The sequence below is a fragment of the Lampetra fluviatilis genome, chromosome 4 (assembly GCF_964198595.1).
Source record: "Lampetra fluviatilis chromosome 4, kcLamFluv1.1, whole genome shotgun sequence".
NCBI lineage: Eukaryota > Metazoa > Chordata > Hyperoartia > Petromyzontiformes > Petromyzontidae > Lampetra > Lampetra fluviatilis.
Window position 1 is genome coordinate 23,152,724 of NC_136278.1, and position 26,426 is coordinate 23,179,149.

The following is a 26,426-nucleotide window of genomic DNA, read 5'->3' on the forward strand; positions in this document are numbered from 1 at the left end:
CTGCAAAGATTGAAAACAATAAAGCCACGTTGGCATGCTCGTGCCAAAGTAGATTGAAGTGCTGACGTTCAACCATTCGAAATGTCACGAACACACTTAAATAGAACTCCCAAGTAGTGGGTCTGTGACTTAAATAAAAAAAAATACAGACGGGTGAATTCTGCCTTCCTGCAGTGTTGGGAAGGAGCATTCATTACCGTGCATCCACACAACAGCAAGTGCACATTAGCATCACACAGCACTAACACTGGGATTGAAGGCATTAACTGATTTAGACTGATGTATGCAAATGTACGTGCCAGATGTGACTAAAGCCAAGGGAATTGAGTTAGTTCGACAGCACAAAGAAGTTTCATGTGAATCGGGCTTTCTGAATCCATTTAGGTTGCTACTGATGTTTACTTAGCCATAACAAACTTTCCCTTAAAAAAATGGTCAGCTTGACATTGAGAATTTAAATGTAATGTACGCTTTCCTGGTAAACACTAAACATTTACATAGAGAGAATAGAGGGAACACACGCTGTGAACAGGAAGAATAGGTGGGGGGGAAACACATTTCCTCTTTATTGTGGCTCCTTATGAATGTTTTTTTTTATTCTGGAATGTTTAATAACACTGTAATTGAAGGTGTCACAGACTGGCCCTTTTATTCAAAGTGTGTGGCCCTGAGTCTGTGACGTGCTAATACGTGGCATGGGAACTCAATTACAGTACTGCGAGGCTGCATGGCAGATAAAAAGTCTTGATTACTGCTCACCCATGCACAATCTAAAGCACCGGGGAATTCTCGAAGCATATTGTGTGCATGCTCTGACTGGTCAGCAATATTCTTTGCACTGGAATGGCATGCCAATGAGACTGATGGCTTTTATTGGATGCCATTATAAACAGCTATTGTAACGGCGCATTGTCTCTATATATACACACATTTTGTTTGTTTATTTTCACACTTCCCAACTGCAATCTGTGTTCTGAGCAGCCTTAGACATCACCTTCTGCCTGACTACCCCATCTCTCTCAGGGGTTACATTTCGATCCCACGTGACTTCCTCTCTTGCCAACCGAACCTCAAGGCAACGTATCACAGCTACCTGTAACACATTGTAATGTGCCATAGCAAGGGACGCTTCCCAGACATGTGGTCTTCCACTCATTGCACATCCCACAAACCTCTTTGCAGCACTACATAAACACTCGGTACCACCTGCATACTGTGGGCTAGCGTAGACTTGTAAGATTTTTTGCGTTGAATTACCTGGCTGCCTGAACGTTTGCGAAAGTACTTCTGGCAGGGGTCACGTGCTACACAGCCATTATGAACTGCGTGAAATAGCATTGCTGTTCATGCCGAATGTACGACAGGCCAATGTCCAATATCCGGTTTACGACATTCGTTGTCTTGTCTGACTGTGCATTGTTTGTGTGTGCATATAATAGTATAGGGTAGTATAAGGGAGTGGTGGTGTAGTGGTTAACGAGCTGCGCTAGGACCCTGGCGACCCGAGTTCGATTCCCGCTCATGGCCAACACCGGTGACGAATATCTGAACCGGTCGTGGGCCTCCCCTAAGGTCGACTCAGCCTTAAGTTAGTACATGGTGCGGTGTGTAAACATCGCCACTGGGCAAAACGCGGCCGGGACGCAGTGCTGTGGCCACCCTTGTGTGTTGTGCCGGCCTTCATAGGTGCTCGCTAACAGCACCTGCCCCAAGAGTCTTTTACAGGCTATACGGGGGATCTTTGTCTTATACAATAGTATACACGTATATTGTTGCAAATTTCACCTTGCCATATGAAAGAATAAACACTGCTTTATAAAGAGAAAATAGCAATTGAACAACAACAAAAACACCTTTGCCTTGGAGACAGAAGACAATTTGGTAGCACTTGGTCTGCTTGGCATTCTAATTGGACTAAAACAAAAAGCAGAAAATGGCACACTTTGAAGTGATAAGCAGAAAAAATGCAACACTGCCAACATGCTGCGTGACAGGATTAGAATTAAATCTAGCTAAATTTAGTCAGTCGATCGGGAAGAGAAAAGAGTGTTTTAGGGAGGATTTTTAAAAAGTAATATTGTTTGCATGCAAATGAGGTGTATGCTCTTAACACCCCTATCAAGAGCAATATCCCATATGGCTTACACACACAAACACGCAGAAAACAATGGTTTCTCATTTAGGCTTGAAACACCGAGGTGATCTAGGGCAGGCTTAAGACATGTTTAAGATGATTCTTGCCACGAATGTTGTCTTTGGCGGAGAATTGAGCCAACATTGTTCGGATGTTAACACAGTGTGAGAACCACTATCATAAATGCAAAGATCCCCCATATAGTCTGAACAGACTGCTGGTGCAAGTGCTGTTAGCAAGCCACAATGAAGGCCAGAACGGCACACGGGGCTTTTACACATCACTCAAGGTACTCAATTGAGGCGAGAGGAGGCCCAGGACCGATTCGAATAATCATCACTTGTGTTTGTCGCAAGTGGGAATCGAACAGTGTTTTCACTGCTGGGGAAATTGGCAAGCATACACACAAACCCAGGCACAAAGGTATACATGTATATGTTTCCACAATCATGAACCTGGACAAATGTCTATATCTAAAGCAAAATCACCCCACGTCAATGCTATTTAAAAAAAAATCTACTTCAGTAAATAGGGTTGACATTTCTCAGCCATTAGTGCACGGCAGTTTTAAACAACGGGAAATTCCCTTAAACAGCCCCACCCCACCAGCCTCTGTCCACCCCGTAGTATAAATGACTGGGGCCAGCGTTTGTCGATTGGTAGACCGCATGCGGCAGGGTAAAGTGTGAGTGCTCCCTCATCGTTCAAGATATCTGGCCAGCGTGGGTCGGCCGAATACTCTTTAAAGGGGGTGTCTAGAGCTCCCTCTCGTGGTGAGTCTGAGCAAACAATTACCTTCATTTGTTGTCACTATTATCATGGCAAATACTACCCATGTGTATCCTGGAAAAAAAAGGATCTCTTGTTGTTGAAGGTTTTCACGAAAGTGCTTTGTTGGCAATGCCACTGGGTTCACAGTGGAATGACCACAATACAATAGCGTGGTGCTTCTCCCATAAGACTAAAACAGCGAACATCAAATACGGTTCTGGACAGCGCGTACGGCACGCATGCACGCTTCATCATACAGGGTTCACGCCTCTTATTCCGTGCCTCTTCCACCCTCCGCCATAGTTCAACGCCACCTAATGATTGGTATGATGAGCCAGCCTAACACGGGTGTTTCCGTGAGAACTGCACTGCCCTTGGCATGCAAATGTTTGAGACGATGGTGGGTGAAGTACGACCATTTTAAAGGCCGTAACACAAGTATAATGGTCCCTTCAAGTGACAAATGTAACTGCTAATGTGCTGTAAATGGTGTGAAGTGGCCACGCAAGTGTGAACGTCACAGTACTCGACATACAAAATGCAATTTTTGCAAAAGAATGAAAACAATATATTACAAAATACACTGAAAGCATACATTTAAGGCATTACGTGCGCATGGCAATAGAGAAAGTAATGCCTGCAATCAGTCTTGTCGTAGGTGTGCTCAATTTCTCATGTGAATGCCATTATTCAATCGTGGGAGGCTGCCGTGGTATAATGGTTATTAGCACAATGGACTTGACATCTAGAGGTCACTTGTTCGATTCGATCTCCCATCACAGCAGTTTTAACAATTGCATGTAGGTATGTTTAACTTATTTCGCACCATACGTAGGTGTGGGAAGGACAACAAACTACACGCAAAAAAGTAGTTCTAAAGAAATTCGTTTTCATCTAGATGTAAAAGTGCATAGCTCAGTGGCTTCCTAATATCGGATGGAGAACATTTCCTGATGGCCGCAGAAGCACACGTTGGGCAAGTTTAATAAATTCCCCCACCCAGTAGTATTAATCCTCCATGATAGAGGTTTTTGGGTTAGATCGCGTAAATATATACATGTGTCGTTAAAACCCACCATCACCCAACACAGCCAACTAGTAAGGGTTGTCACGTAAACAGAACATGCCAATATCGTCACTAGTACAGCACACCGGTGTGTTGGAGAGCCAAGCCACAACATTTACAAACTGAGCACGACGTTTCGCCAGTAATTACAACTAGCTTCATCAGGCGACAGCCAGATTTGTGGAGAAGTCTTACTGTTTCGTTCCTTATATAGAGGCGTAGATGTGTTGACCACACTTCTGCGCTCTTGCACAATGATGGGGGTGGGGGCGGGATTACTGAGGCAACGTTCATTATGCATGTGCATTATGCGAGCCCTTTGAACTTGTCCTTCCTGTCTATTGTGTTTATTAAAATAGCCCTACCAACGGTAATCCTTATTGAAGTACGCTGCTGTTTGTAGGCATGCATTTAAATAATGTATTATTTGATGAATCGCTTCCACGCAGTACTAAGACGGTAGCTATCCGAACGGTTAAAGTTATTTTGATTTCTTTCAATTGAGTGTCCTTGTTGGCACGCATGTTCTGCTACTGCTGACAGTTGCATTTGGGAGAATTTAATATTTCTCTGATGTTCTTATGGATGATATTGGTCGCGAAAGCCTACGTGTTAAACTGACTAACCAGTATAAATCCTCTTACACAATGTTTGCCCAGTGTGGGAGAGTAGGCCTAAATAGCCTCTGGTAGGGTTCTCTAGAATTCCCCCGAGTGGAGTCTCATCCGTCATTAGTGGCATGGGCAAGAAATGTCAACGCTGAACCTTTACCTTTTACCTATGGGTTGTTAGAACTGTACCCACACTTTGGCAAAGATATGCTTGTAATAGCATTATCAGTCATTAGTACACGATTGAAGCTCTCCAGTATTTTTTTCTGAAAGTGTTAACCGATCAAACAAAATTATTAGAACACTTTATAACTAAAAGAAATTACTAAGTGCTGCAACAACTCTTGAGAAGCGACACAGGCTTGGGTGAGTTAATCTTTGTTTGGCCTATTAACATCAACAAAGGGATACTGGAAGTCTTTCTTTGCCCCATTAAAGAGTGTGGGAGAAATACAGTTGTAATAACAATTGGGCTTCATGGCTGACTGCTTTATAAAGGTTCTCCTGATAATATTTCCTCTCTGCCTCAAAGCTGTTTTAAGACATTCATGTTTACCAATATTATGCATTAATATTTTTACATAATTTAATGGCGTCAGCTTCTCTTGACAGTTGTAATATTTTCGGTAGACGGCCTTTTAAAAACAATTGTGCTATATTTTTGACGAGAAAAAAATAAAAAATGTACCTTTCACATTGCTGTTTTTTTTCTGGCTCCTTGGCATTTTGGGCTTTTGGGCATGTGATCAGATATTAAAATATACATAGTATGAAAAGCAGTAATTTGATATTCGAGGCTATTGCTAAAATACCTTTGCAACTAGTGAATACACCTTGTATCCTGACACAAAATTCTGTCATGATGGTTTCTCAGGTACAGATACAAATTCAGATAATTTATGAAGCAATGACCTCTATGATATTGTGCTTTTCACATTTCACCTGTCGATATCAGAACACATTTAATATCGTTGCATCGCAAAGTTGAATGTGCACTTGTAGAATGTCACTGGGATATTTTACGAGTTTACTTTAGATACAGGACTCTTAACCTTATTTGACAGTCAGGGTTAATTGATTTGACCCATGCCTGCCAGAATATACATGATTGACAATGCATTCTTCAGATATGGATGGACAGGGAGAACTGGCCAACCAATTCGGAGAGATGAAGGAACAGCTGTGCTGAGTGATTCAGACTGTGCAGAGTCCTAATACAATTTCATGGAACCTCATACATAGTTTTTTTGCTGCATGAGCCAATGACCCGTTTTATTCTGCTAAATCCTTTCCCTCATATCTATTACTATTATTAGACCCTCTATCCTTTTTCCCCAAAGTGAGGGCTGACAGATTATATTTAATGTCAGTGGTGAACTGCGGCGGCTTTGATATATTTTTTCTCGTGAGGAATGCATTACGAGTTTTACATGTAATCTTACAATCACAACTTTCAAACACCCCCCCCCCCCAAAAAAAAAATAAGTTCACGGTGGTGACGTCATTTCGCTCTCTTTAAGACCGGAAGCAGGAAGACTTCTTCACAATTCTGGCAAATTGTCTGATGAAGCTGGTTGTAATTTTGAGCGAAACGTTGTACTCAAGTGTAAATGTTGTGGGTTTACTCTCCATCACACCGATGTGCTGAAGTAATAGCTGATTGGTACGTTTTATTCACATGACACACCTTACTAATTGTCTGTGTCCTGAGGTGGTGGGTTAACGACACATTTGTATTTACACGATCTCACTCAAAAATAACCTTTATTATTAAAAAAAGTGTTTTCAACAAAGATGCAGCTCGATAAATTGCAATGTAGTTGTGTTATAAATGTACAATGTGTTACAGGCCAGGAGAGCTGCGGTGGAGTTCTGCAAGAATTAAGTGGAATTATTGAAAGCCCTGGATTTCCTCAGGGCTATCCAAATAAAGCGAACTGCAGCTGGAAGATACTGGGCCAGGAGGAAAACCGGATCCAGTTAACGTTCGTCTCGTTTGCCTTGGAGGAGGAGTTTGACTTCTTATTTGTTTACGATGGAGAGCCAAATGCGGACAACTTGATGTTGAGGTAAGGAACACGATGACCAACCTTGACGTCGTAGAAATGATGTAAAAGCATTGACGTATTGATGGAGAGAGGCACAAAATAATTGTGGTGAATAAAACTGAATGACTAAAAATCATGGACTCGAAGAAGTGAAAACGGTGTTAGAAACAACAATGCCGTAGCGTATGTAACAATTAAAATTGAAAAAAAACTAATTGTATCGTGGTCTTGCTGAATTTGCTTCACGTTATTATAAGTAAAGCGTGCACGCATCCAGAATTACAATTATAAATTAACACAATTGATTAAATTATCACCACTTCATCATCAACCATGATCAATCTGCCATCGACAAAATATCTACGGCCAATTAGATTCTGGAAAAAGATTTTAAAATTTACAATCACGGGGTGGCACAGTGATTAGAAGACTGCGCTATGAGTGATATGTGAACCACTTGTGTGTGCTCCCTTCACCTACTGACACTGACCGGCGTGGTGAAGTATGGTAAAACATCTCCACCACTGAAATGGCATGCGTAGGTCTTCATCCAGCAATGGATTCCCAAATGGCTGTAAAGTAGAATAATTATTTCTAGTGGAATTAAATATATAACAACTGCAACATTTTTATTGTCATGGTCAAAAGTTACAAACAAAGCTAATTATAAAAAATGTGAGTGAAAATTGTGATGAGAATGACAGATGTCTTAGGAACGTTTGGTTAAAATAATAATCAATGAACACTTCAGACTGCACTGGATATTCATCCATTGGTGACGCTGGGCAAGTGCAATGATGAGGCCATTTTTAGTTTAACTATATTGTATAGAATGGGTCCAAGGTAAGGAAATTTATGCAATTGGCATTCTCCCAATTTTTTTTAATACCCAAGCAAGGGAAACATAGTGCAGGAGTTGTGGAGATTGCAGGTACTTTTAATATGAGTTTAATGGAATAGCGTACAATCTGTGATGACGAATGGCAATGTGCTTTCAAGAACATGATGATTTCCTAAGACGTTCTGCTCCGTGCTGCCTCCATCTAAATGGCAAAACATGTTATTAAACATTATTATGATGAAAATCGCAATTTTAAAACTGACACATTGGTAACATAAGAGTCCGCATTTTTTCCTAACATAGTCCGCGTGCGCTGAGTATTTGGTTAATTTACGGGACAGAAGAAAGGGGAAAACAATTTAGTTTAAGGATGTATGCCCCCACTTTCAGTGTCACCCTGATCACTATCAACAGGAAAATAAACCTGTATCACCTGTACAATGGCCTAATGCAATGTATACGTAATACCACTCGACCCACGTATTCTTATTTAAGGCACATTATACTATACCATATTATGGTTCTTTCACAATTACGATGTGTTGTACTTAAAAGCACAAGTGGAGGGACTGACCACTAAACCTCAGCCACTCGCCACAGACAACGTAATAAGTCAAGTAAACATCATGGAGACATCACAGAATCTCGCAAAAAAAACCTAAGTGTTATTTTTTTTTACACCCTTGGGTGTACTTTCAGAGATAACAAAAACAAGATCAAGCACCAGCACACATTTTTGTGACGGGTGCATCTTTCGTGCAATCATCACTGACAGATGCCGCCAAGCTTGCTGTACATTAAAGTCAGGTTATTCCTGAGAAAATTATAAATATTTAACCAGACTCTCTTGGGGCATGAACCCACAATCATAGGGGGGATGGTTCGGTACCTCAAAACTACAACTTCGGTATTCAAACCTTTTTGTTTAGGCCACGCAACAAATGTAATCTTGTTTGATTGGGAACATATGATACTTTTGGCCAGGCTATGGCAAATGTTGACGATGCGATTGATTTGAGCTTTCATTTATCTATTTGTTCATCACAAGTTAGTGCTATGAAATTATTTATTTTAAAATAATATACGTGCATAAGCATACGGACATCTATATTTAAAGGAGTTGCATAAATAAGTAACACCCACACAGGTAATTTCATAACTGATAATCATGCATTTGTCCACCATCACTAATTGTATCACTTGTAATGATATTTAAAATAATCGCAGAGGTCAACATGGACCTACCAGCAAGTCTGCATCAGCTGTAAATTATTAACAACTACAGTATTCTCTTTTACCTTTTCAAAGGGCCTATATGGCCCTTGTATAAATATTTAATGTATTTAAAAGTGTCTGGGATATAGTTGTCCCTTTCCACACGTTGATAATTGTTTTACATTGCCTACAAGACGTATAAATATAATTGAGAACAAAAGACAAATTATTTCCTCCAACATATTTGTGGGGCAAATTTTTTTTTTTTACCACTTCGCTTTCAGTTATGGCACCCTTTCGTCAGTGTGAATACATCATTTTCCTTTCAAACTACATGAGGTTTCGGTCACCCTCAGTGTAATAAATGGCATTATGTAATTTTATACCACTTAGCAATGATACACTTTTGTCCCTGGCAAATGTGCCCATTTACAGTTCAGGTATAAATCAGTCAATGAGGTCATCTATGACACAAAATATGTTGGGTACAGAGTGTCTCATAAATATTCCCAACTGTCAGTTATACAATGTAGATAGTTTGCGCTGATGTGGGTTGCACAAGCCCTTTGTATAAAACTTGAGCAGAGATTCGGTGTCTCCAGAGATTTCAGTGACAGCGTTGACATTTTTGTTGTATATCCTGCCAAGGACAAAAGTAATGCATTCACTCGGATAATTAACTGGTGGTCATTTTGGATGCTCATGTTGCTGGGATTCACCAGTTGATAATACATTCCTCACAAGACGATTGACATTGCACCACAGACAGTACTTTCTTTAAAATGTCATGCAGGGTTTTCTTTGGTTATATCAAATGAGTAAAATTTCTGTGTGTTTTAAAATTCACGTGTATTTCGTAAAATGTCGGCAAAAATGAAATAATGCTAATCACTATTGTACATATTTTATGAAAATCCATCGCTATAACATAATTCAGCAATAAAGATGTTCATGATACATAAAAAATATATTTTTGGCCTTTGCATTAATATGTAAAGATAGATATGCATGAAACTGCAATTAAATTACTTAATATATATGATCATGAGAATGTAGAATGTAAGCAATTATACTTAAAGAGCATCATACATAAATCAAATTGTGTTATCTATCAATGTAGATGTGTTAAATATTGAAAGTATGCATACAAAGATACATTATCATAAGTGACATTTAAACACAATTATAAATCAGATACAGATACGATTGACTTTTTCTGTAATTTTGTGTGGCATGGATTTTTTTTCTACAAATGGGCAGTTGTGAATCTGAAAGATCCATTTTCTCTTGCAACCTTATCACTTGTTTTAACCAAACACATGTCATCTCTGGCAATCGACCAAAAGGGATAGCACAGATTTAAGAGGATAACTAGGTTTTGCTGTCACTTGTTCCTTGGCTTTCTGAAAACTCGTAACTTTGCCACTACTGCAAACTTCTCCCATAAAGAGTGGTCTCGAACACTGCTGCTGCCTTAAATTTTGATTCAGCATCCTTGGCTCTAAAGAAAATTACACGGATGAATGTGCATCGTGAAGATCACCAGCTGATAAGAAAAGAACACAGAGTTCTTGAAGCACGCAGCATATATGCTTCAAAATAAGTCATGCAGTACAAATTCATCAGTATGTTCTCATGTGAATTTTAAAGCCTGCCATTGGCATTACTATTGATGACTCAGAATGGTGGTTATGCTCTTCACCTGTCACCTTGATTAGTACAAAGTTTGTAAAAGGTTGAGGCAAGGGTCTAAATAGGGTGCATGCACGCACAGGTGGTAAAAAATATACATAGACAGGCTACTTTATATATTTATATACAACCTGCTTTATATAAACCGCAGGGCAGTGTGTTAATTCACATCCAGCAACTGAACACACATAAAACAGTAATGCTGTTGCATCAGCAAAGGGCAGGACCTTTTGATGGTTACAATGATGCGGGTGTTTGAGTGACGTTTCATTTTATTTTAAATTGAACACCTACGAGAAAACATTGATTACAAAACATCAATTCCGTTGCCAAAGTGTGAATGCACAGACAATATAATGCATACTTGTATTTTCTATAAGTAGTTCAAGGATTCTGGCCTTCCTGCTTACAATGTCACGTGTTTAAATGTATCCATAAATCAATGAGAGGCCATACATTCAGCATGATATGGTCTTTTTAAAAGTACTTGAAATCGTATTCCTCATTAATTGTCTACCCCACTGTGATAATTCGTGTTTTTTATGACATTGGGTTAATTTTTACAATGTTTAATAATTTCCATTGTGTTGTTACCAAAAATGTATCTCAATTAGCATGCTGCTGCTTTGCAATGGCTGTATATGGGTCTGTTGTCTTATTTTTTTCAGACCCAGTGTTCAGAAGGGAACTAATGTTTGTAGATATCACTCAGCATGTTGAATCACCAAACATTAAATGCAAGTTACAAAACAAACCATGGTGATTTCAAGATGATGTGGTAGAGCAGATAATAAAATTGTCCCTATTTTGTGAACTATACAACCCTGGTCCATTGTTCAGCATGTACCTCGAAGGTGGCATCCTAAATGTCACGGTTATTCTGCACCAGTGAACATGTATGCACATGCAGATGCTGTGACATTACCAGAATTGTTAATTAATTAACAGTTGAAGCACATTTTGCTGCAGGGAAAAAAGGACATGAATTCATGATTGTTACATGCAATTCTGAAATTGTGCTACTTTTCATTGGATGCTTACATTTCAGGATGATCATGTTTGGGATTGAATACTTTAATGTTTCATACTAAAGCATGCACTGGACACCGAATTAATGTAATGCTCAGCAACCAAACTTTCAGGGTATACCTCGCTGATAAAGAGTCACAAGAAATGTATGAACAATGGCCTCCCTCAAGGCTTGGTACGCACACCGTCACTATTTAACACGTATATGTGACCTGCCATGTACATCATCTCGCAGATTCATTCATGCAGAAGACATAGTCCTTGCTACACAGGGCACAAACCTTGTGAACATTGCCATTAGAATGGCAGCTGAACTAACTGTATTTGTGGCATATTGCTGTCACTGGAGGCTCCAACCAAATCCTTCCAAAACCAGCAGATGACACCATTGATGTGTCCTGTGGTAGCCCAGTGCACTATGAACCCACTCCAATCTAGGGGTTATCATGGACAGAAGTCTGACCTTCAAGCCCCACATGAAACAGTTCTGTGAAAAGACCAAATCAAGAATCGCCCTGCAAAAGAAACATGTGCGAACAAATCGGGGCGCCTCAGCGGATGTGCTGCCAACTCCCACCCTCTGGTCCGGGGGCTCGTACGCAAAACTGATATATGCACAGTTAAATACCGAAATGCACATCATAAGCAGACCACTGAAACTGACACCAATACACTGGCTCCATGTTCTGGGGAACAATCTGCCGCTAAATATCCACAGATGCATGCAAACTAAGAAGGAGTTTACACGTTATCTTGACAACGACAACCACCTTCCAATCAACCGAGACCTCAACGATGTACGATGCTGCTGACTCAGATACCAATCCCCCTTCTGGATTCATGATGTCACCATCCTAGAATCTTGTAAAAATGTGGAAAAATATTCTTTGGGTCTTTCGGTAAAGTCACGTAGAACAAAAACAAATTTACAAAAAACTACGACGTTCCAATCGCCACACAAGCAATCTCCTGATGACGATTGCTTGTGTTGAAATCGAAACGTCGTAGTTTTTGGTCAAACAAAATGTTCTACGTGACTTTACCGAAAGACCCAAAGAATACGAATTCCTGCAGTCATGAAAGCTTTAAGTCAATGTGTAAGAATGTTGGCAAACAGAGTGGTACGTCGTGGATGCCAGAATAGATACCCAATTTTGGACAAAAAAATCGCACCTCCTAGCTTTGGCATTCCTCGAAGACACTGGTGTAACCATCAACTGCATCAAAACATCGACAGACCACAATGCACATCTCCTTCATGAATAGAAAAATAAAAAGAAGCTACAGAGTGAGTGTCAAATTACAACCCAAACTATGGACCATCTCGTGAACCACAGTAGTCTGTGCTCCTTCAATGCAGGAGCAATAGCAAAACCACATAAACTCTAGAAAACATTGACATTGGAAAACAAAAATATTTATTGCACGTGTGAAATGTGTACCATTGTGTATTTGCATAGATGCACTTGCTAGTGTGTATATTGCACATAGATCTTATAAATTAAATTAAATCAACACAACTCAGGATATATGTTCATGTTCAAAACATATATAATTTTTGTCTACCGACTACCACATGTGATATAGCATAAGTTCATTATTTAGTTGCACGTTTTTCTTGCTCCCATTATTTTGGTAGCTTTATGAATGTTGCACAGACTTTGGAGTGCACCATTTGTAAAGCTAAGTGAGCACGTCCTTGCCGTAGCCTTTTTATAACATTAAAAGAACCAATAGCTTCATTAAGCCAGCTTGACCAGGAGCCAGACATTGATGGATGTCTAAGTGCTTCTTAATGCAAATTACACATAAACAGCAGCCGCACCATTTTCCAGCGTTAGGATTTAAGATCCAGTACAATGGCTCTGAGGTAATCTTAATGTTGTGTTTCATTGGCTTTTAAAATGATTATTTAACACGTAGAATTGTACTGATTGGTTCTGTTTGTTTTATTTCAGTCAAGTACTTACAAAAAGAAACAAAGTATAGCATTGATGTGAAGCTTTCGTGACTGCAGGAATCCATACTCTTTGGTTCTTTCGGTAAAGTCACGTGGGTAGAAGAAAAATAATATTAGAGTATAAAGTATAGCATAACTTTAGTTGCATATAATTAGTATGTTCTCTACATTAACTAAAGGTAAAGGTGTGGCCCTGGAATTGCTTCCTCGTACTACTGCAGGCGGATGGGCCCCTGTTGGAGCGAACTCAGCAGATATTTGACCTTCCACTGTGACTCGCCTTGTTAGAAACTAAACTATTGCTTTTATTTTATCAGCTAAGGCCCCTTTTGAGCTATATACCTCTTTTTTTCAGAAGCGCCCTGGCCAAAAATAATAGCGGAGCAAAGTGGCTAATCATGTGGAAATTTATAGCAGCCAAATGCTCGAAACGCATGATTCTAAATGCTGCTGAGGGGAAAAATCCACGTGACCACGGGGAGAACAACTCCAAATAGACGGGCGTCAGGGTCGGGATCGAACACGAAACCTCCTGTATACCAGGCGAAAGTACCTAACATCTTGACACCGTGGCGCATAGTCACCCTTTGCCCAACCACACATGGCCTGACAATCGTCCAACATTGTGGTGCACTCATTTATACTGCGAGGTGGGACAGCAGTATGATTTGAGAATGTGCACATTGTTTCAACTTCCGCTTCAGATGACGGAATCAAACCTGTGACCCCTGGATTGTAAGCCCAGTGTGCTAACCGTAACACCACAGCAGCTTCCACCTATATAGTAAATAATATTGGAAAACAACACCGTAAATGTTTAAATAGATGGACGTCAAAAAGGTTGCTGGATATTAATGAGAATAATCTTCAAATCAATGGCTTATGTGTGACTTTAGCAGTGTAAAATAACATGCTAGGGCAGAGGTTTAGATATTGTTTGCCAGCGTCTCGTGGAAGTATTGCTTGGAACATTAACAACAAAAACAATATTTTCAAATACCATTTAGGATGTCTGTACATTTCCTGCACACCGAGGTGTGTTGGAAGAATATACATTTCCTTAAATAATATTGTAAGTGTTTTTTTTTACTGAAAAATTGAGCAGACATGTCACTTTTACAATGCAGCTTATCTAGAAATATCTCTTCATCGCTGTGGCAAACATTTGGAAAGATTTGCTGCTGAGCTATTATGCTCCAATTCTCACACTATCAGTGATCTGTGAATCAATGTTACTTTTAGTGAATGAGAAAAATAATCTTCAATAAATAAAATTACTTAATTTTTTGCTTTTACAAAAAACCTAGCCCCTACATATTATAAGATGAAAACTCAAGTGCTATTTAAACAGCGCGACAGTTACAGTTAGTTTCAAAGTCCACGTAATGGGAAATTGAGAGCTAGAGTTAAGACTTCCAGATTTTGTGCCAGTGGGTAGTCCACTGCTGTATAAACCTGTCAACACCATAACTCAACATTTTAATCTTATTAAGACGAACCCCCGCAGGATGCTTAAAATCAAGTAATGCTCGGCAGTTGGCGGGGTAAATTTAGCCGGGGAAATTTAAAAGGAATGTTTTTCATCGAAATATGACTGTGAATAGCTGCAATAATCAATCTGTTTATAATCATATTTCATCTTACCTGGGGAGTACGATAATCCATTTTAATTGTGTGCAGCATTTTGAGATGACCTGCAATTATCTATGATGATTTTTTTCTTGTAATTGGGTACAAGTGTCCAAAACATTTCTATTTTAAATAGGCAAAAAATCCCCCCTGCTCATATGATCATTGAGTTGTGGTGCTCATTGCTATTGGTAGTCCAGAGTCAGTGATGGAAATGAACCATTCTTATGGAAAGTGCCAGTCTATGAAAGGGAACTAAAATTGCAAAATTAACACAGTTATTATAATCAATTATGCAAGGAAGTTCAGGAATATATACTGTAATGATAGAGTAAAATGCATTGAACAACTGTAAAGCTAAATTTTAAAAGTGTAGAGAGTGGTTCAATAAGTAAGCCTAGGTTTCCTGGAGAGGTTGTCAGCTGTGACCAATAGGTTTATTATGAATTGTATAGAAACCATCAGTCATTACATTGACTTAACTGTATATATTTGATAGAGGTACATTGCAGAAATATTATTTGTAACATTGTGTCGCTCATTGATTAAATTAAATTGATTCTGGGAAAACTGAATTAAAAACTGAACCCTACACAAATAGAGTCCTAGAGGTAATTACTCAAAGTATGTTACAATACAGAAAATATTTTGCTCTATATTGGTATGAACAAGAAGAATGTACAGCGCTTTGTCAATCCACTGCTGGATGAAGGCCTGCACATGTAGAGTCATTCGTCTTAGTTATTTCACCATACTTCATCATGCTGCTCTATGCAGTAAGATGAATGAGGTTGACAGGACCTGTGCACATATCACTTACCACTAATGATAGCTGTGACCAGGAATCAAACCCAGGTTACACATTTTCATAATGCAGTGGACAAAGCACTGTGCTTCTGCTCCCACCAGAAACAAAATAATGTAGAAATCAACTTACCATGCAAGATACATTCATCAGTGTGCTGTCTGTGTAGTTAAAGCCCTGTCTTAACTGATGTTGGGTTAAAAGTGTTTCGCATTTGAAGCTATGGTCAATATGGAATAGATCTAATCCAGCAAAGCACTAATTGGACCGTAGGGTCCCGTGTGATTCTATTAACGGACTCTATACAGGAGATATTAAGTGTTTGGTTAATACCGTTTGGCAAAATAGCATCGAGTATTTAGGATAAAAAAATTCTGCATTCTTTAAAACACATAAATGAAAGAGGGAGTCACAAATTTGGTCAACATTTTTAGTTTACATTTGGGGTTTGATTAAACATGTCGGTTAAAATCCCGTCATCTGAAAACGAAAACATTTCAACAAGAAATTAGGTGAAAAGTTTAATGTTTATCACTCCTAATCGGCATTTGTCAAGGTGAGACTGTTGCATTGCATCCATATCCAAACGACCGAGCTTGCATGAATGTTGTAAAGGGAACACGTGTGCACTGTTAACAGCAACTCCGTTGAACCGTTACTGAATGGCGAACGAGTTTTTTTTGCTGTGTGTTTCTTTTCTCTAATTCACTTGGCTGGTATTTGGCACATTTAGCCTCAGCTACTTTCTGTGAATCCTAAGAACCTCGGGCTGGCTTGCACCTCCCCGTGCATCACCATGGAGATGGGCAGCACAAAGCATTGTGGGAAAGCCGTCCAAAGTCCCCAATGACCTCGCACTGAATGATTGGCTTCGATGTGAAAAACGCGGAGCCGTCATGAATGACTGACATTATTTACATGGGCTCACTGATGTGCACGCATCGTTAAAGTGTCATCAAGGACCAGTGACCCATCCATGTGGCTACTGATCAGACTCCCTTGTTCACTTAATGGTGGCCTCAAAAATATATATTGATGCTATTTCAATGCGAAAGGCTTCGTCTGAGAGTAATTACATGGCATAATTTAGGAAGATATGATTCAGATGTCTCCTTTTAACCAAGTGAGGGATTTAAGAAGAATTTGTTGGCACATTAAAAGTGCATCGTAAATAGAGTTGTTTAAAAACAAATGATGACCAGTAGCGTCTACCCAAAATGCAAAGATTATATTTAAAATACTTTAATGTGTGTTTGACTAGACTTGAATTTGCCAGAATTGTTTTGAGAACAAACATCACTTGCCATTTGGCATTGGCCAGACAATGTATTCAAATTGTGTCAAAATGTAAAACGGTTTATTATCGAAAGCATTCTTATGAGGCTTCATTGCTGATGAATTTCTTATTTTTGGGCTACACGCATGAAGCGTAATCCACTTAGAGGCATCTAATACATCCAGGTGAAATCAATTCAGCCAGACTTCCTCTCAATCTCCACCATAGGCCAAAACAAAGATCTGTTCCAACGTGTAGAAACTGATTAATAATCCTTGGATATGCCCCAGGTGGATGGTAATTCCCAAGCTTGAACCCATTACACTTGGATCATTGTGGCTGCAAATAAGATTTACACAAAAACAGTCCCATAAACACTTTTCTACATTGCTACCTCCTGGTTCCCGGATGAAGAACTATTAAAGCGTACAATTGTGTTCACTCACTGTGCCATCAGATCAAGAACATTAATTAGGGCAAGTTCCTGAAGGTCACACAAGGAATGTAAATAGTATTCCAGTATTGTATTCTAAACAGTTATCTCCTCCGTATTAAGGACAGCCCAAGGCTTCAATAATAAAAAAAAACACGCTAACCTTGTGCATTCAAAAACCTAATCTCGTATACTGTTTGTGTGGAGTAGTGATTATACGAATTGAAAAAAAGTCCAAATGTTCCAATATCCAAGAATATAAATAAACAAAACTGAAAAGAAAAAAAACCTTGTAATTTTTTTTGGGAAACTCCAATAAGCACAAGATTAAGGTCGGAGGAGTGATTTTCCGGTAGGACCACAGATGTGCCTTTAATATAAATTACCAATGCGTGAAATTAAATGATATGTTAAGTGCAAGCAAAGCATATGCATAAGTATTGACAGTTACCACTCATGTAGGGGCTTAATTGTGACCTTGCTGCCATGGCAATTGTCAGTAGTGCTGCTCTCCCTCTCAATGAAAAGCTTTATTAAACCATCGCATGCACTCCACCGCAACATAGCACATTTTCTAATTGAGAGAAATGTCATGCAGTTCATCAAGGTGATAGGAACGTGAGACAAATGATATCTTAAGTATGCCATCCAGTGTACTTGTACAGCCCTGATGTCAATCAACTGTTGGATGAGGGCCTCTCCATCCCATGTGTGCTGATTCTTTTACCACACTTCGCCACGCTCCCCCGTGTGGGTTTAAGTTGAGCAGCGAAGACGTTCGACCATAGAACAGTACAACAATGCTGTTGCCTGCACTAGAGCAACTATTTCATGCATGGTGGTCACATTTACACAACTAATCTAACTGTAGGTTATAGACATTAACCATTACTGGACATATGTGAAAGAGAGCTTCATAGCTCATCGGATTTCCCCAGGATAAATACAGCTTCTGATTCAAAGTAAACCAAGTCGGCTGTGGTATGAAAATGTCACTCGAAGGAACGGTGGCCGATGGTGAAGAAAAATGACAGAGTGGTAGCCAAGTCATGGAATGCATCCAAGAGTATGTCCACCAGGGACATGGAAGGGTATGCAGGATTGTGAGAGAAGGCAGTGGCTTTGGTAGTTCTTCATCCAGCAGTGGATGGACCATGGGTGATGATGATCTAACTCTATTGATATCGCAGATAGCATACATTTCAGTACATTTACATGAATGTGATTTTTTTTAGGTTATACGATGTAACATTGCATATGTCAACAATACAATGGTAAGTGTATACATACACCTGGTTAGTAAAATACATGAAATGAGGTATGCTGTGAGGAAATTGCAATCAGTCAGTATTTTTCCCCAATATGGGGAGTCAGAGACACAGACACGAATGAGATGGCTGTGTTATAATGCAGGAGCAGCGGTGCTGCAAGTAGTGGCCACCCACTGTGTGCAGATTGATGGGACGCTGAGGGAGGAAGGAGGCAGTGCATTTCTGTTCTAAGAGCTCGACGAGGAGAATAAGGTCATGACGGTAATGGGAGATAGTTGGTAGTTGATGCAAATTAACTGGGAGCCAGATCACATTTCGCGCATGGCGCAGCGCGGTTTTGCCAAACCACTGCTGGATGAGGGCCACCGCAAATCCTTGCTGGCGGTGAAGGAACATTTCGGACCATACGATGCTGCTCAGTGCAGGATGTTGAAGGTCATGGAGGAGGGGAAAGATGAGAACACCAAATACTCTCCACCACGTTCGCTAATGTACTTGTAAACATTCCAAAATGCAATGCTAAAGCTCACATTTGTAAATATACTTGCAATCCATGGTTTCTACATGTGGTAATACAGTGTACGTGACTGCAGAAGGCTAAAGTGGCTGAGGGAAATGGGTGGTGGGGTTGGCATGCCCACAGAAAAAGATAAACGACAAAATGTAATTTGTGAGTGGAACGGTTTGATTGCCCAACAGATCTTGTTAATATATACTCTAGATACCGTACTCACAGTAAACAAAACAGCATTGGGAATGAAGAGCAATAAAAGCACCTTGTACTTGCTAGGTCATCTGCCACATTTAGCAAGTTTCTATTCACGTTTTGTTATGCATTGTTATGCATTTCCGTCCACCTCTTCCGATGTTTCACGATCTTCTCTGCCGTTGCAATTGTTCGATTACAATGGTGGAGACATGTTAAATACCTCGCCTGGTGTACAGGAGCTCGTGGGTTCGATCCCGACCATGACGACTGTATATTTGGAGTTGGCATGTTCTTCCCATGGTCGCGTGGATTTTTCACCCGGTCCTCCGTATTTTCCCTCCACATTTAGAAACATCAGTTTAGAGTCAGTTTAACACGTAGGCTTTCACGACCAATATTTACGACACATTTATAAATAACGCGATCTAAACCCAAAAAAACGTTGATTATGAATCAGTTTAGAGTATTTGACTGCAGTACACTTCAATGTCATAAGCTACATGGTTGGTGCTATCATTTGTGGCCAGGTTGCATCTGAAAAGAGCTATATAGCTCAGTGGGCCTTACCTGCTAAAATTAAAAACGGTTCATCGTTTAGTTCATAATCATGCCGAATTTATGTCTACCGTGTCTTCCCATTGCCCCCTGGGCCTTCCTCTTTTTAATCTTCCACGTGATTGCATCTGTTTTTTTGTCAACCTCTTTGCGGTACCGGACCTTAGTTTATTCTTTGTAAATCTAAAAAAATTAACCCGTAAAAACAAAGTTTTTCACTCTAAATCCTTTATATGCGTGGCGGCTAGAGTCCTCTCGTCCTCTGGCTTGAGATGGCTGCCACCTATGGGTCAGATTATTGTCTGCCAGCATTAAGCAATTGGTAATTAAATATGTATTTATTTATTTTCCCCTAAACAGTGTAAAATTTTGGGAAAATTTTTTCACGAAAATTAATTGTCACGCACAACGAGTCTGTGTGGAAAATGTCAGCTCGATTGGATCACGGGAAGTGTGTTAAAAACGACCGAAAGATTTGCACGGTCGTAAGCAAGCAAGCAAGCAAGCGAACTTAATATAAAGGATTTAAAAATGTGCTTGATTCCAAACAGATTGTTGAAGAACTTTATTTTACCAGGTAAGACCCAAATAAGACAAGGCTGTCCTGGATCACACAAGTGACAGCTGCACAGTGCGACACGTTATTGATCTAACATACACAACAGGAACAGATCTATATGCGAAATTAAAGTATTTTTTTCTTATACAATAACACTTTTAGTTAGATTCAGTGTAACTATAATATTGGCCAGTTGGTGTCAGTGCTAACAGCGTTTCGTGGAATATTGTGCTTTTTTGTGCAACGTGTTTAGTTGAACCAGAAGATCACGTTTTAATTGTTATATTCATCATGTTTAATTCAAGTAATACAATTGGACAGCTCATACTGAAAAATGCACACGTTTTTGCCTCTGTGTTCCCACATCTGTCATTACTTTTTGGCATGCATGCATGCACTTCTGAATATGTTTTTTTTATGTAATCAACCATGTTATATCATAGCTTATTGTTGGATATATATTCCAAACAACTTCAAAATGCTTTGTTATTGCTTCAATTACTGTTTGTTTACACGTTTGTGCATGTAAACTGCAAATATATACACGCAACATTCACATGTATTGAATAACTCACATGTATATGCATAAGCAGTCGGCCAATCATTATGCAATTTGTAATAGAGTATGGATAGATTCATGCAGAGGTTGCTATTCGATATCCTGGTGCAAGCAACTGATGCTCGTGCAGCAGTAGACATGAGTACACCAGTTAGTTCATTGGCCGTTTGCGTTGTGGTATCAGTATTCGAGCTACTGATCCAGTGTGAAAGAGTAGGCCGAATGCCCACAAGAGGGACACCCTAGAGATCCGTGTAGTAGAGGCCTCTCCAACAGGCAATTGGTAGGGCTGCAACCTTTATCTTAAATATTTAAACGTATGCCCTCACAATAACACATTTTAAACCATCTTCAGGCAGGTAATTATTTATTTATTCATGCTTGTGAAGATCTTACTCTTAATCCTTGCCTTCAGCTGGCAATTTATATGCCGTGAATGTGTTTGTAGATTAAGTCGCACTGTTAATGTTGTATATATCTCTGAACACCATACAGAAACTAATGCATAGCTCCTGTAATTAACTGACCATAAATCATACATTTTAGTGTTATAACATTTTCCATTATGTTGGTGTATTTTATACTCTACAGCATACACAATAATCTAGGAAGATAATATTGAACAAATACAAATTTTGAGTAAAAAATACAGTATGTAGTACTTATGAATATTCACCTACAAGATATGATTAATTATCAACTGCAATGCTATATTATTGTCTCACACATATGGGAAGGCATTATCAATCAGGGATCTGCATGGACAAGGGTGTATATAAGTTGAACTTATTTCCCACCATACGTAGCCAACTGTGCTATTCGGAGGTGCAGGCTTATCGGAGGTGAGGATGATGATGATGATGATTATGAGCTCGTCAAATGGTGCATCTGAGGTTAAAGAAGCAGGCCTACACTCTTTTATACCTGACCTCACTTTACATTATTTCAGTTAAGGGGTATAAAATGGACTACTGGGTTACGGAGGTGGGCGGGTGGGGGTCATGGGAAATAATAATAGCTTCTGAAGAGTGAAGGAGGGCTCCACCGAATGGGTATGAAGAGTGTTGGTACAGATATAGGGATGGCTTTTGTTAGGAGGGAAGACAAATACATATTTATCCACGACCATTGTGAGAGTGATCAACGTGCAGAAGCAGCCTTAAAAGGCTGTCAATGGCATCAGAATTCACTCAGTATTATCCCTTTAGCTCCCAGGCATAAATAACTGTTTAGTTAGTGCGCTTTGTTTAATGTGTTATATGTAATATACATGCACACTCAAATGTATGCATCAGTTAATTATTTAATTGGATTATCCAGCCTGGGTATCTGTGCACATCATTAATTCTCATAACATTCCCAAAAATAAACTTCAAAGAGCTGTAGTGCATTCGCAGTGTGATTTATGCTTATGTGAACAAATTATATGAAAAATATAAAAATGAATTTAATTGGATATTCATAGATTGACCGAATTTGTACAATTTACCAACCTCGAATACAGTCCGTAGCTACAGTCAGTTCATAATATCCCCACAATCTAAATATGTTTATTCATGTATTTGGTGCGCAATATAGTACTAGATGTCATTACTCAGTTACTTAGTTTGACATCATCTAACAATACAGTAGACCATCTGCAAAACACCTCCAAAATCTATGATTTTAGCAGGCCTTAGTTTGAGGGATAACCGAAGTATGTATCAAAGATGTGCATTTGTGTACGCACATTGCCCAGTCTACGTATTTTGCAATACAAGTACCACGCCTACTCAGGCTTAGGCACTACCTTTGTGGAATACTACAAATATCCTGAGATTTCAGGGAGAGGGTTAATTGTGGTAAATGCATTTGCTGAACCACGCGGTTAGCTCACATATTGCACATCGCTCTGTTGTGCCAAATTTCACTTGCACAAATGCATTTCCTAATAACCTCTTGCTCTTTGCACATGAAAACTTTTTTTGTCATTTGGAAAACGACTTATGGCACGGTCTTGCTATCTACTCAGTAGGCACTTGGGAGATAAACGGGTTAATATTTTATATTGAGGGGAATAATCTGCTTAGCATCCTGTCTGAAGGACACTGCCCATGGTGGTGCTTCGCCTGCCATGGAGTATGGGGCTCCACATTAAGACCTTGAACCAAGACACAGATTCTCTGGCTGAGTCTACCTGCCACCACTACATAACAAGATGAGCTGTCCGTCTTGATATTTCCACTCAAGGTGTGACATATAGATAGCACAACTATATATATTTTTTCTGCCACTGCCCATGAGCATGAAGCACTAAATACCACCATCGCATAGGCTTTGTGGTTTAAACTTCTCACCTGATTTATTTTGCTTGTCGTGAACTATTCACATGCGGTTTGTAGCAAATGTTGCAAGTGTCTGATAGCTTGATGAAATGCTGATGGAAAAGCACAAGGACTCTTCAGCAGCTGTGGCCATGTGTTCCAAACACTGCATTAGATATATGCTTACATTTGCTCTTACTACACAAATTACATATTTAACTGTAGGATTTGGATAAATTTTGTATAGGGTCCACTCTTAATATAAAGCACTGCAGTTATCATATCGACATACATGTGAGGAATTATTAGAATTTTACCAAGCCATTTTTCTCCCACTGCATAGGTATCTATCCAAGGATCTGCACATTTGGCTTATTTGCATCAATTGGAAAGGGCCTATGCCTCAGAAAAAAACAAATTAAGGCAACATGGTGAAAATAAAAGCATTGGACATGTTCCAATTCTTAAGAGGTAGGGGACAATACTACCCTGTACGACCATAAATTGTCTGTTTATGTACTGACATTTTTTGCAATAAAAATAATTCAGATTTTTACGGTGTCAATACGCTGTGCTGAAACAGTGGGAAAGTTTATTTTATAGAGGCAATCATTCATAGGCAGTGACAAAAAAGAAAAATAGGAATTTGAACGGGGGCAGGGCATTAACGACACGGATAGTTGGGGGGGGGGAAGAGCTCCAGATATGAGGGCAGCAGAAGAGAATAACCAACCTACCACTGAGTAAAGATTGAACACATTCCTGCGGAGGGAGTTGGTAGGAACGTTGGGTTGCTCGGTCAATGGCTAGGGTCAACGGCGGCGTGGTGTATTCCGCAAATATGCCCGACTGTGAGGGCGGGCACAAGCCGGCGTGAGTAGGTGAAACGTTGAGTATAGCCCCACCCTCCCCACCCAGCCCCTCCCCAACCCTCCCCACCCAGCCCCTCCCCACCCTCTCCTCCCCACCCTCTCCTCCCCACCCAGCCCCTCCCTCACCACCCAGCCCCTCCCTGCACGACGGACGGACGTACGGACAGAAACAGGACCCTGCGGGGTGGGCTGGTAGGAATAATACTAATACCGGTACAGGAATATCGACCGCACACACACGCGCACACACACACGCACATACGCGCACACACGCACATACACGTACACACGCACACACACGCACACACACCGCACGCACACACACACACACGTACACACACATGCACGTACGCACACGTAATGAAGTTGTGTTGCTACGCTTCCAGTTCGCCGTGAATAACGATCCGAAGCCCAATAGCGCCCATTCATCACGCCGCTCGAGTCGCCCGGACACGCACACACGCACGCACACACGCACGCACACAGTCACACACGCACCTCTCACCTGCAAGGCAGCGGTCGCCGCTTCTCCTCCCACATCTCTCGTCGCGGCAGCTGTAACGATGGTGCAAGTTTGTTTTTATCATCAATTCCTCCTCCACCCCTCCACGCCACTGTTCACCCACCAGAATAAATGAGTTCGCCCATAGTCAGTCGATCAAAAAGTTTCGCCGTGAGGCGCCGGAAGCGACGGCCATCTTGTTTAATTCACAGATCGCAGGGGGAGCGGGCGGCCATCTTGTCGGACAGGGTCATGCCAAGTGTTTGCAGTAGGGGGCGATGTTGACGGACGGACGGACAGACACATTAATCTATTGGTGGTCTGGTCCACTTCGTTCCTACCAGTATAATCCCCTGTGGGCTGGTGTAACCAGGAAGTTCCTACCAGTATTAGAGCTTCTATAGAAAGCCTTGGTTTCTGGAGCTGAGAGTGCGTGGAGGGAAGGAGCGGTAGGCAGTATTGTTATTTATTTCGTGCATTTATTGGGTTGTAGATATTTTGTGAGGTCACGGGGTATGCGACCAAGTCAAGAGGGTAATTCCCTTACGTTTATATATCACACACACACACACATACCTACATACCGCTCCAGCCTTTTATGATAACTTTCAGTTAGAGAGAAACGGACACTTGGAAAGGATCAGTCTTGGTTTGTTTGTGCTAAAGCAGGTGAGAAAAGCAGCAACAACAAAAGCTGTTGTGCAAAATGTGCACGCGTGGATGTATGCCATGCAGTTATTGGTCACGCCACGAGCATCTGTCTCGTTTAAAAGTATCTCTTCACACTGTTGAGAACTTTTATTGTCAAACATTATAAGTTATGAAGGGAAACACATTTATAATAATTGCTCATTTAATGAGAGGCTAATATAGCTGGGAACTTTCACTTATTTCAGAAATGAAGAATCATCTAATTTTCGCTTGCATAGCGGCGATAGGTTGAACATAAATAAGCCCGAAGCAGAAATAATACCCTTGTCTTTGCAGCGACGTAATTGGACATGATGACAGAGTCAAGTGAATGTTTTAGCGTGCCATTAGAGTCTGATAAGATGGTAATGTTTAAATATGTGACAACTGTAAAACAAATGTGCCTGACAAATGAGGTATACACAAAACCACACTTTGTATCGGTCGATTTAAGGTGGACAAAGAAGCTACACATGGAGCTACGTGTGACTGGAGGCTCAATCACAATATTACAATTTGCATCTGTGAGGCGCATTTTTTATTACCTCAGTAAAATTAAGCCACACTTCATTAAATTTCGTGATCAAAGTTTGGGAATAGTTCAATTGAAAAATATCATGAAAATTATTTAGTACCAAAACAACATATACAATTGTAAATGAAATTACTTAATATGTTAGGCATATACAAAAAAGGAAATTTATTTTATGAACTGATTTTTGTAAAATAACTCCATATAAATACCCCAAATTGCCAAAACAGATATAAATTGTAGTTGTAACATGTTTGAAAATCTATGTAACCATTTTCCCTACTGGTAATTTTTGTTATCACTTCTCAATGTTATTTTGATTAAGTCAACTTTATTTTGTTGAACGCTTAAAAATGTTTAAAGC

General features: G+C 40.0%; 1 protein-coding gene across 2 annotated transcripts in view; it reads left to right on the plus strand.

Moving 5' to 3' along the window:
- Positions 1-26,426, plus strand: part of LOC144931684 (CUB and sushi domain-containing protein 3-like) — a 454,944-nt gene that overhangs the window by 22,290 nt on the left and 406,228 nt on the right. For both annotated transcript variants that reach the window (XM_078855833.1, XM_078855834.1), the window contains exon 2: positions 6,432-6,651. In XM_078855833.1, coding sequence (XP_078711959.1) covers positions 6,432-6,651 — 220 coding nt within the window. The remainder of the gene's footprint in view (positions 1-6,431; positions 6,652-26,426) is intronic.